This window comes from Rosa chinensis, chromosome 1 (assembly GCF_002994745.2).
Source record: "Rosa chinensis cultivar Old Blush chromosome 1, RchiOBHm-V2, whole genome shotgun sequence".
In the NCBI taxonomy this organism is placed as follows: Eukaryota; Viridiplantae; Streptophyta; class Magnoliopsida; order Rosales; family Rosaceae; genus Rosa; species Rosa chinensis.
Window position 1 is genome coordinate 39,206,342 of NC_037088.1, and position 12,435 is coordinate 39,218,776.

At 34.9% G+C, this 12,435-nt stretch overlaps 1 protein-coding gene and 1 long non-coding RNA gene across 9 annotated transcripts; one reads left to right on the forward strand and one right to left on the reverse strand.

Annotated features, from left to right (window-relative positions):
• Nucleotides 1–2,642: 2,642 nt before the first annotated feature.
• On the forward strand, nt 2,643–5,601 carry LOC112182852 (probable pre-mRNA-splicing factor ATP-dependent RNA helicase DEAH9). Of its 6 annotated transcripts, XM_024321408.2 has the most exons (7): nt 2,645–2,784; nt 3,377–3,430; nt 3,654–3,754; nt 3,909–3,999; nt 4,249–4,271; nt 5,119–5,159; nt 5,400–5,601. In XM_024321408.2, the coding sequence occupies exons 1-5, from the start codon at nt 2,743–2,745 to the stop codon at nt 4,264–4,266; spliced, it is 306 nt and encodes a 101-aa protein (XP_024177176.1). In that variant the 5' UTR covers nt 2,645–2,742; the 3' UTR covers nt 4,267–4,271; nt 5,119–5,159; nt 5,400–5,601. The 6 variants fall into 6 exon arrangements, 5 of the variants coding, with proteins under 5 accessions (XP_024177174.1, XP_024177175.1, XP_024177176.1 ...); XM_024321406.2 differs by lacking the exon at nt 4,249–4,271 and having other exon boundaries at nt 2,643–2,784; XM_040513064.1 differs by lacking the exons at nt 5,119–5,159; nt 5,400–5,601 and adding an exon at nt 4,829–5,086.
• A 1,151-nt stretch (nt 5,602–6,752) lies between these two features.
• On the reverse strand, nt 6,753–11,156 carry LOC112190864. 3 transcript variants are annotated; one of them, XR_002932716.2, is made up of 7 exons: nt 10,760–11,156; nt 10,036–10,555; nt 9,767–9,850; nt 9,423–9,481; nt 8,786–8,840; nt 8,492–8,632; nt 6,753–7,094 (listed from the first exon to the last, which is right to left on the reverse strand). It is a non-coding gene; the product is annotated as an uncharacterized LOC112190864 (long non-coding RNA). The 3 variants fall into 3 exon arrangements; XR_002932676.2 differs by having other exon boundaries at nt 8,492–8,637; XR_005804583.1 differs by having other exon boundaries at nt 8,492–8,637; nt 8,786–8,885; nt 9,178–9,481.
• Between the last annotated feature and the right edge of the window lie 1,279 nt (nt 11,157–12,435).

Consider the following 12,435-nt stretch of genomic DNA (forward strand, 5'->3'; position numbering starts at 1 on the left):
GTAGAAGCGTTTAAAGGGTTGACCGGTTTATGTAATGTCAAAATAACGGCGGATCGGGTTAATTTTTTTACACAATATCTAGTAATACACTATAAATAGATGGGTAATGCTAAATTTATTGAGAAATCGTTCAGTTTTTATGTTATGTGAATTATGGAGGGACGGATTTCCGTTACAATAAGTATTTGATACAGATATCTGTGTGAAAAGAACATAATTGAGCCCCACAGTAATTTATACAATAACAATATCAACGGAAATCCGTGTGAATAAACAGTAGTAACCGATGTCTATGTAAACGCTAAAATATTTTTACACGGATATCTGTGTGAAGATCAATTCACACTGATTTCTGTACGTATTAGAAATTAGTTTATTTCGGAATCATTAATTTTTTTTTTGTTATGTGAATTATGGAAGGACAGATTTCCGTTACAATAAGTATTTGATACAGATTTCTGTGTGAAATGAGTAATACACACGGATTTCCGTGTGAAAATGTTGACACAGATATCCGTGTGAAAATAACAATTAGCTACAGAATTCCGTGTGAAAAATGAGACTACACACAGAAATCCGTGTGAATAAAAAATAGTAACAGATGTCTGTGTAAAAACTAAAACATTTTCACACGGATATCAGTGTGAAAAGAACAATTAGCTACAGAATTCAGTGTGAAAAAGGAGACTACACACAGAAATCCGTGTGAATAAACAATTGTAACAGATGTCTGTGTAAAAACTAAAACTTTTTCACACGGATATCCGTGTGAAAAGAACAATTAGCTACAAAATTCCGTGTGAAAAAGTATAGGTGTATATAAAGTTGACCACTTATTTGATATCGAAATAACAGCGAATTGAGTTAATTTTTTTACACAATACCTATTAATACACTATAAATAGATGGGTAATGTCAAATTTATTGATTTTCAATTTTAATTTTTGGTTCGCACAAAAATTCTTATATGTCTACTAATGTGGTATAACTAGTTGTAATGAAAAGTATACCTTCTATGAGCAACAATGTGGAGGAAATAGACTTTATCAAAATCGACCGTTGGATGTTGTCATGATTAGAATAAATAGTTATGGACAAAATTTCAGCTATTTTTGTTATCGTTTAGGTCTCGATCTTCTGGATCAACCCTGAACCCTAAATACCACAAAAAATTAATATGCTCGTAACCGCTCATTCGCAACTTATTTTTTCGATCTGTCAGCTCTCATACTCTCACGAATATGAGGTGTACCAAATAATGTAAAAATTTTGAAAAGTTTATCTTCTCGTGGTTTAACTCCCTTTAGGGAAGTATATGTGTATATAAAGTTAACCACTTCATTTGATATTGAAAGAACGGCGGATTGAGTTAATTTTTTTACACCATACCTATTAATACACTATAAATAGATGGGTAATGTCAAATTTATCAATTTTCAATTTTTATTTTTTGGATTGCACAAAATTCTTATATGTCTACTAATGTGGTATAACTAGTTTATTAGTTATAATGAAAAGTATACATTCCATAAGCAACAATGCGTAGGAAATAGACTTTATCAAAATCGACCGTAGGATGTTATCATGATAAGAATAAATGGTTGTGTTCAAAATTTCAGCTATTTTCGTCGTCATTTGGGTTTCGATCTAGTAGGTCAACCCTAAACTTTAAATACTACATAAAACTAATATGCTCATAACCGCTCACTCGTAACTTATTTTTTTGATCTGTAAACTCTCATGGTCTCATGGGTAGAAGCTATATCAACTAATGTAAAAATTTCTGAAATTTTATCTCCTAAGGGGTCGGCTCCCCTTAGGGAAGTAGAAGCGTTTAAAGGGTTGACCGGTTTATTTAATGTCAAAATAACGGTGGATCGAGTTAATTTTTTACACAATACCTATTAATACGCTATAAATAGATGGGTAATGCCAAATTTATTGAGAAATCATTAAGTTTTTTATGTTATGTGAATTATGGAGGGACAGATTTCCGTTACAATAAGTTTTTGGTAATTGATTGCCTTGTCAAATGAGTAACACACGAATATCAGTGTGAAATGTTAACACGGATATCCGTGTGAAAAAGAACAATTAACTACAGAATTCCGTGTGAAAAAGTCTATTAGAGACAGAATTCCGTGCAAACAATTGAATGACAATTGCATGTGTTACTCAGATAAATATACACGGATATCAGTTACAAATGTGTAAGTATTTCACACGGATTTATGTGGAAAAATAACTTGAAAGAAAATTATTATCAATAAAAATATAAATTAATGACTAATTATTTAGTTTAAAAAAATAAGGGCGGGCTAATCAATTTATTCCCGCTCAATATTTGAATATTCCCACGGATGACTGTAGATATTGTGTGACATGTTAACACGGAAATCCGTGTGAATAAATGACAGTAACAGATGTCTGTGTAAAAACTAAAATCTTTTTCACACGGATATCCGTGTGAAAAGAACAATTAGCTACAGAATTCCGTGTGAAAATATCTATTAGAGACAGAATTCCGTGTAAACAATTGACATGATAGTTATTAGTTACTGAGTTAAATACACACGGATATCAGTTGCAATTGTGTGAGTATTTCACACGGATTTCCGTGTGAATTATACGTATAATTACCATATTGATCAAACACTACAGGAAAAAGGTAAATCTCTCTCTCTCTCTCTCATTTCAAGAGTAAACCCCGCTCTCTCTCTCGACCTCCCCTGCACCGCCGCGATGATGCCGTACGATGTTGATTGCGGGCTTTGCGGCTTCTGGGTAAGTGAGCAAGTGAATATTAACTCAGTTGGGATACCAATTTTATTTCAAGAGTATTTCAAATGTTCAATTTCAATGACTTTTGTGTGCTAGTTTTGCATAGATGTTCCGATCTGTAGTGTTTTGGGCTGCCAAATATACTATCCCCATCTTTCTCTGATCTTGTAGATCTACATCTCTCCCTATATATGCATTAGGCTTTCTTACTTAATTTTTCTTCTATTTGTGTTCATCTAGGTTCGTTAGTCTTAATTTTTCTTCTATTTGTGTTCATCTAGGTTCATTAGTTTATTTTTTATTTATTTAATGGTCTAGGTTGAGATTTATGATTTGTAAATGGTCTTCTTAATCTGTCATCATGTTCTGTATTGATTTGTGATCAGTCCATGAATCAAGTTTTGCTACTTACGTTGTAATATTTGCCTATTTGATTTGTTCTGTAATATTTGATACAATCACAAGGATTTGAATCAAAGTTTCGTGACTTGAGTGAAGAAGGGCCTCTATATTGAATCATGGTTGAGAAATATCTAGAATACTTAAGTTAGCACAATTAATAATTGCATATCATCTGGTCCTTTGATTGATTCAGGGCGTGGTCTATGTTGTTGACAGTGGGTTCTCAAAGCAGCGGTTCTATAACCCGGTACTCTCTCTCTCTCTCTCTCTCTCTCTCTCTCTCTATTATGGGTAATTTACTAATTGAACTATCAAGATCCTTTTATTATATGATGGGACCTTACATTTTCTAAGAATCCTTGAAGTTGTGATTCTGTAAGCATTGGAGGCATTAATTTCGATCTAATAACATTTAGTGCACATCTGAATGTCTTTCTTACTTTTTGCGCTTCTGTGTCTACTTTCCTTAGATATCAGATATTGAAAATCTGGTAGTGGCACCAATATCCAAGGCTTCTGCTAGGCAAAGGACCGGTAGAGCTGGAAGAGTTCGGCCTGGGAAATGTTACAGGTCTGCAATTCTTTTTGGAGTCATTATCAATATCTGTGGTTACATGATTTTATCATAGGCTGAGACATACTTACGAGAAGTTATTATGTAACAGAATGAGTTCGAATAAGACTTATTATGCTCAATACTCGATATTTTTTGTGGCTTTGACCAGGCTGTATACAGAAGAGTATTTTGTAAAGGAAATGTCTGCTGAGGGGATTCCAGAGATACAAAGATCAAATCTTGTTTCCTGTGTGATCCAGGCATGCTCTGCTATTCCAATCTAATGCTCTCCATGTGTAGTAGACCTCCATCTAGATGTCTCAAATATGACATGCTGCCATCCCATTAGTCACTATGAACTTTGGAATTAAGCTAACAAATTTTCCAGGATCATCAATGATATTGTATTTCATAAAGATTTTTCTGTATGCAATAATTTGATGTTCACTAATATGACGTGAGAGTTTTTCCCACATTTAGATTCTAATAATTGTTTTCTTGCATCCCAGTTAAAGTTGCTGAGTTAACATTGGTACGTTGCACAAGGCCTTGTGTTACATTTTTTTCTATGTTTCTCATCTGTAGCTATTCAGTGGATCATCTATGTTATCTCTATCTCTATGAATATATTTTGTTTCTCTTGGACTACTATACTTGTGATTCTGCATTACATTTTCATTTTGTTGCTGTATTGGCTGTGCATTTCAGAATAAGTGGAATGCAGCATCAGTTACATTATTTTCAAGAGTATTTCAAATGTTCAATTTCAATGACTTTTGTGTGCTAGTTTTGCATAAATGTTCCGATCTGTAGTGTTTTGGGCTGCCAAATATACTATCCCCATCTTTCTCTGATCTTGTATATCTACATCTCTCCCTATATATGCATTAGGCTTTCTTACTTAATTTTTCGTCTATTTCTGTTCATCTAGGTTCGTTAGTCTTAATTTTTCTTCTATTTGTGTTCATCTAGGTTCATTAGTTTATTTTTTATTTATGTAATGGTCTAGGTTGAGATTTATGATTTGTAAATGGTCAATGCAATCTGTCATCATGTTCTGTATTGATTTGTTATTGATGTTTAATGCAGAATTCAAAGGCTTGTTGTTGATACAATCACAAGGATTTGAATCAAATTTTCGTGATTTGAGTGAAGAAGGGCCTCTATATTAGCTTATCCCCATTTGATGAATTGAAGTGATGTTCATTTAGATCAATTTGCGTTTGAGTATTCAGCAGTTATCATATTGTTGGTTCCTATGCTTAATCATTCTGCATTTTTATGTTACATGGCAATTGATTGCCTTATTCGAACCAACTAAATGTAAGGAAGAGCTTGAATATTTTGACATAGGTGTTTATTCTCACTGAATTGTGCAGCGGGTTCCAAGTTATCAGAAGAAGAGGCAGAGAATAGAAAGGTATAATATTTACATTGAACTGCTCATATATTATGTATATTCGTTATGGCCTTACAAATGTTGGCGAGAAGGAACAAAAGAGATGTTGAATTACTTACAAAAGAGATGTTGTACCATTTTCTTTTCCTTCTATTGTTTTTTAATTTGGTTGCCGAAAAGGTTGAAGTCAGATATTACGTCAAAAGAAAATTTATCAATTTTCAAGAAAGTACTAATATCCTAACTTGGTTCTTTGGACAGCTCTGAGAGGACTGGATTTGCAGACTGGCTTTTTTCACCTTGAGGCAAATTATCTAGTTTGATGGTTATGTTTTTGCCTACTTTGAGTTAGTTCTCAAACAATAATGTAAATATCGAAAACTCCCTTGTTTTTGTAATCCAAGAATTTTGCTAGAAATGAAAAGAACATCTTGCTATGAATTAAAAGTTTTAATATTTTCGATTCGGTTGTGGATTTGTTCATTTTATTGTAAATATTTGAAATATATTTATTGTAGAAATTATTTGTTCAGATTGCTGATTAATTAGTAATTATTTTTTTTAAATGCTGTCACTTTTACACACTGAAATCAGTGTGAGCTAGATTATATAAATTTCATACAAAAATCTGTGTCAATAATGTTATAGGTTTTGACACAGAAATCAGTGTGAAATAGAGTTTTTATATTTGATACAGAAATCAGTGTGAAATATAGTCTCACACAGAAATCCGTGTGAAATACAGTTTACACATTTTGCACAGAAATCTGTGTGAAATATAACCTCACACAGAAATCCGTGTGAAATACAGTTTACACATTTCGCACAGAAATCCGTGTGAAATAGAGTTGTTCACACGGATTGCGTTCCATTCCGGTAATTTAGATTTATGGAATTATAGTGGGGCCCACGTTAGTATTTCACACGGACAACATAATCCGTGTGAGATGAGCATTACCCCCCCTCCAAACCGCACGGTAACACCAATCTGTGCGTGTACTGTGTGTAAAGGCTATCACACACTGATATCCGTGTGTAAAAGTCTTATTACCCACAGATTAAAATCCGTGGGTAATTGTTGTTTTGCTAGTAGTGGTTTGTTCGTGGCCATTTTTACATGTAGGTTGTTACATTATTTTCCTAGGAACGATGTCTGTATCTTTATTCTACATCGTGTTTTTATTCAGAAATGATGTTTGTTTTGAGACTGAACATCGTTTTCAATTAAATAAACCGATGTTCAACGGTATTATGTACGTCGACTATGTTTATTCAAACTGATGTGTTAGTTCATTGAAGACATCATTTTTTATTTCCAAAACCGATGTTCACCTTTTGACCACACATCGGTTTACTCCATGGTAGGTGATTTGTATGTTCATAATAGATTACGGTTTGGTGATTAGAAATCGATGTGCAGTAGTTTTGATTACATCGATTTTGAGTTACAATTCGATATATTCATAATCATAGGACATCGATTTCATTTTTGATACTGATTTCTAATCTCTCAACAGACTTCGTTTTCCTTGGCATTACTGTTTTATTATGCTTTAATACACTTCACTTCACTTCACTTTGACAAGTATGATGTGAAAAGCTTGCATTTAGCTATTGCTGGGAAAAAAATTGCATTTCTCATCATCCAAAATAAGGGGCTTTCCCATTAATTTTCTTTCCAAATTCATGATTCAACATAATTCACAAAATAAACCCCTAAACTTACAAAAGCTAGCTTGGAAACATACGAGCAACAATGTACAAAAGTTCCACACCAAGCTTTGCTTCAAAGCCAAAACTAGCTAGCCTTACTCAAAAAACATCTTGGCAGTCACATTCCTACATCAAACTCTGTATATAATCAACCACTTATTCAATGCGCACCTCGTCAATTTGATCAGGGGATGTGACACCATTGATAGGGTCAGAAAACTCTGCTACAAGTTCATCTGCAACCTGGAATACTCTAAACTCTTAGACTTACAATAAGATTTCAATGAGAACTTGTATAATCTGAAAAATTGAATGGCTGTAACTGAGCTAATGGCACTTGCATGCCAATAATACAACTCCTCAAAGGATTGACCATGAAATGAAAGTATATTATAAGTTACAACTTCCTACAGCTTATCAGTTAATAACAGGCAGCAGACAACTTAACACTTAAACAACTGGTTATCTTTTGAAAATGACTGTTCATGCACAAAGGGACACAAAACTTGGATAAGATGAGTTTTTGTATCCTTAAAACCACTGATAACTCCTTGAAGAACCAAAGATGCTACAACTGCAGAAGCACCAACTTTATGAGTAATCAAACAGAGAGCTCAAAAAAGAGCAATCTCTCGCTTCCCTATGACCTAAATTGATGTAGTTTAGTGACTTTATATCTTGAACATGTGGTTTGGTGTGAGTCTTAGTGACTCCCAGATCAATCAGTGAGTTAGTCACTTTCTTGTTATATGGAATATGCTACAGTTTAGCAAACCCCACATTAACCAAGTGGGAATGCAATGGTGTGGTGCATATACCAGCTCTGCCTGGACCACTGTGACAATAACCAAAGGAGAAATAGACAAAAACATTACAAATTTCCCTTCTAGATATCTATTCCAACTTTACATGATAACACAAAAGCAATGCAAATTTTCTCTTAAAAAGATAAGAACAAAGGTTTTTGAGATTTGTTCAAGACAAGCTAGAGAAACAATTAGAGAAGTGAAGCAGGTTGAAAGATTCAGAATAAAGCAAATACAAGGTAGGGAGGTTCAAAATGAATAACATTAACATATATATGGTACAATGGTAGTACAGCAACGCATTTCAAATCCTCCATGCCAGGACCTACATTGATTCAAGAAAATGGATGCTTTACATTAATGTGATTCCGACTACGCCGGAAATATGTTTACCAAGGCAGAACTTTCAGTAAATCTAGAGCCTATCATTCAGTTTGAATTTTGCCCAAGCAACTAAACATATACTGCCACTTAAAAAAGAACTTATCTTTTAGCTCAGTTCATTCCCTAGTCTCAAATTTCTGATCCGTATAGCATGTGATCCAAGTACACTAATTCAACTGCTAACCCAAAAAGATTGTGTAGATCCTAAAGCATAACTCCAGGTACAACAACGTTAAGCCAACAAATCCATAGCAAATATAAGATTTAGTCTTTTTGCTAAAAAATAAAATAAAATAAAAAAGATTAACAGTATGACCCCAGCTACAATTGTAAACTAAAATTTGAAGGAAAAAAAAGATTAACATACCATAACTCATGATTGAACAAGAATAGAAGCGAATTGGTATACTCACAGATAAGATATTTTTATTTGGATTTAGGGGTTGTTACCTGGCCATATCCAATATCAACTCCATAAACAAACAATGCACCATACTGAAGTAAACAGTCGGTAAATCCACCAGTTGACCAGCATGAATCAAGAGCTACTTTGCCAGTAATATCGATAAATAGCAGCTTCTAACTTATGTCCTGCTCTAGATATACAAAACAGATGAACAAATTAGCATAACAGGTCTTACCAAAGTTCGAGCATAAAATGATACAAGTCACTGTCAAGTGTTTACAAATGAACAACATAATTGAACAATGCTCTTGAAATGAGGATCCTGAAATCCAGCTTACCTACCAATGTTGGAATAAAACACATACTGCTTGTTCGTTACAAGAGTTGATTAGTCTGTAAATGTGAAAAATTAAGAAGACGTAACTCAAGGCTACAAAACTGAATATAATCAGTACAAGAGTTGATTAGTCTATAAATGTGAAAAAATAAAAGGATGCAACTCAAGGCTACAAAGCTGAATATAAATGAAAATTTCATGGCTATTCAGATTAAGTCTCTTAAAAACAAAAGGGACAAGATAAGCACATGCACAAGAGCTGCACCAAATAAAGCTGATATCACTCTATTGATATCCATAGCCTGTAAAGATGTGTAGCTGGTTGAGCAATTTTAACAAAAAATTCAGGCACAAATTTTAAAAGAGCAATAGCTGCAGAAAAATTAATATTACCTTTAACATGAGGGGTAGAAGAGGTGGAGCATAGAGGAGCACATTCATCTTTATCAAAACAACACCACTAGGTGTATGCATAGTTGCATACTATATTATCCGAGTAATAATTTAAAATGGAACTCAAACAGCAAGTGCCCATCTCAATAACAATGCAACACCCAAAACAGATCACAATGTTGGCCAAACAAGATCATAACTTAGTCCAAAAATGGCAAAATAAAACTTGATAAGAAGAAACTTACTTGTAATCAATCCCAACCAGCACAGAGGCTCCAAGAGATACGAATACCCACCATATGGCCTACAAAAATTCAAAAGTAAATAAATAACCTAAAATTAAATAAAAAATCCAACTATAAATTACAATTGGGACTATGTATGACATTTCTGGAGTAGCCAAGTTCTTGGTAGTTATGAGTATTCAACATATATAATGGTCTAAAGTATCTAAAACTAAAAAAAACCTGATATATAGAAAAATACAAGCAGTTCAAATAACAAATCTTGATTAGTGGTACCTGCAGATGTAATCAAATTTTGAGCATATATGCTTTCAATTAAAATGACCTGAGGAAAGGAAAAGTACCTGAAGAAGCAACTCGAGTTGCACAAAAAGACACTGAAGCTTTGTGAAGTAGATTTTCAAATTCAATCTTTTCTATCAAGTAACCTGTAGTTGACAAAAGAAAGTGCTAAATAAAGAAAGAACAAAACATATGTACAAATAACACATACAAATGAGCAGCTTAATCCAGCATCCTCACAATCAAAACAAAACATCTGAAATAAAAAGATTAGGGTTTTGATTCAATTGAGCTAAAAGAAATCAGAAACAGAGAGAGATAGAGCCATTACGTAGTCCCTGAAAGCCAGCCCAACTTCCATGCTTTCAATTAATCTCCTCTGTCAGCTCCAAAGAGACCTTATCTTCTCTTTCTGGTCCACCTTTTCGCGCCCAAAATTGGAAAATCAAATCCCTAACTCTCTACTGATTGAGATCAAATTTGAAGACGAAAGCTATTTCGGTTATCTGCAATTTGGGGAATGCTTGACATTGCTTATTGCTCCATCTCATTTCGAGGAATCGGAAATTTCAGAGCAGCCCTTCGTCTCCTGCCACAGTCCCGCCGTCTCTAACCTCTGGACAAGGTTGGATTTCTTTTGCCTTAAAACCCCGACTTAGCGGTTTAAGGCTGCAACGGCTTCAAGCCAGGAAATCGATGTAGGTCCTCTATGTTTTCGCCCAAAATCAAACAAACTTCACAAATGAAAACATGGAAGAGCAAAAAATAAAAGAGGGGCTCGAGTAAATGACCTGCTTGTCGATCACAACTCTGAATAGTCGCTCAACTCCCCAAATGCAATCGCTCACAAGCTAAAGAAGAACAATGAACCACAACGAACAATCAAGAGCTAAAAAGACTGAAATCAAATCCATATGAACGAACAAAAGCTATGAATAAGCTGAGAAGCCTATTCATAAACACAACAAATCTCCCACAAGCCTGATACCATCAACAAGTAAAACGACTGAAATTGACTCTATCATTTACATATATAGAACTAGAACAATACGTACTAAGATTACTTCGTCTCCGACCGGCGACTCCTAGAATCCTTCAACAGGCAAATCCTTCGAATCCCACAACAGAGTCGTTCTCTGAAGTGAGTCGCGCCGACTGGCCGCCGCTCTCTTGCTTTGATTCCAGAGGCTAAGACGGAACGGCACTGTTTAGAAATGCTTCGACGAACAAGCTGAGGACGGACTGGACAGAGTCGATGCCGGACTGGACGGAGTTGATGCCGAAGAAGCTGAGGACGTAGATGAAGGAAGGAAGGGAGGAGATGGAGGTCGGGTTTGGGAGGAGATCCAGTTTGGGGTGAGTTCAGAATGAAGGCGAGTTCGAGTGAGATGGAGGCCGCGCGAGAGCTTAGGGTTTTCTGTCTAACTTTTGGGATCGGGCTTTAATTTTTTTTCCGAGTGTGAAAGTTTTTAGATTTAGTACCCGCTTCTTCAATTCACTTAAAACACTTAGCGCGTTTTGCAAAAATAGGTTCCCGCAAATTTTCAAACAAAACTTTTAACACCGGTCATTTTAAGACCCGATGTTAATGATATACATTTAAATCGGTATTTTTGTAAAACGATGTTAGATTAGGTTTTTACATCGTGTGCAAGTCTGACCGATTTAAAACATGCGATGTCTATGAACAGATTTCTAGTAGTGAATCTTCCATTGCAGACCCTTCTTTATTCATCAAAGACTTTGGTTCAACTAAGGTTTATCTCCTTCTTTATGTGGATGATATCATTCTCACTGGAAATAGTGCTTTAGCTATTCAGCATGTCAAAGATGCCCTTTAGTTGGAGTTTGATATAAAGGACTTAGGATTGCTTCATTTCTCAGACCATGTAGTATGCACATGATATTTTAAACAAGGCAGGTATGTTTGATTGCATCATTTCTCAGACCAAGTATGCAAAGGATAATTTAAACAAGGCAGGTATGTCTGATTGCAATGAGAGTATCACTCCCTGTTTACCATATTCCTAGTTGTTGAAAAATGAAGGTGCTCCATTTTCTGATGTGAAAACCTATAGAAGTATTGTTGCTTGCTTGCAATACTTGACATTCACAAGGCCTGATATTGCCTATAGTGTGAATTCTGTTTGTCAGTTTATGCAGTCTCCTATAGACACTACTACAAAAATTGAATCAGACGACGCCTCTCACACGACGCATCATACTTTTCCCTCGTCTGATTGATTTTTATTTTTTCAGACGTCGTTTTTACAAAATTTGTCGTCTGATATGGACTTATGAATTACTTCAGAAGACGTTTAAAGGAAAAACCGTCGTGTGACGGTTAAAAAATTGAGCGGCAAGTTTCCCACCATGTAAGTGGTGCCAAACCCCATCTGAAACTCTAAAATCCCCCTCCCCAACATGTATAATCAGACGACAAAAAATAACAAAACTGTGGTCTGATCAATATGTTTGGCTGAAGGAGGGAGATTTCCCAGTACAATTTTTCTCCAACTCGCCAAAGAGGAAAGTAGACAACCTCCAAATTTAAACGACTTCATTCAGACCACATTTTTACACAAATCTGTTGTGTGAGTCCATTTCCAAATCGATAGGGCCTCACAAATCTAGTTGAAACCCTAACACTTGGAGCAAAAAAAAAATAACAAAAATAAGAAGTGAGCAAAACCCTCTCCTGAAAGCTAGCGCCTCTGTGTATCTTGACTCG

Excerpts from the sequence above, each read along its gene's own strand:
- LOC112182852 (XM_024321406.2), top strand. The coding sequence starts at position 2,743 with ATGATGCCGTACGATGTTGATTGCGGGCTTTGCGGCTTCTGG. Across the intron at positions 3,431-3,653 it reads AGCAGCGGTTCTATAACCCG|ATATCAGATATTGAAAATCT; the intron begins GTACTCTCTCTC and ends TACTTTCCTTAG. Across the intron at positions 3,755-3,908 it reads CGGCCTGGGAAATGTTACAG|GCTGTATACAGAAGAGTATT; the intron begins GTCTGCAATTCT and ends GGCTTTGACCAG.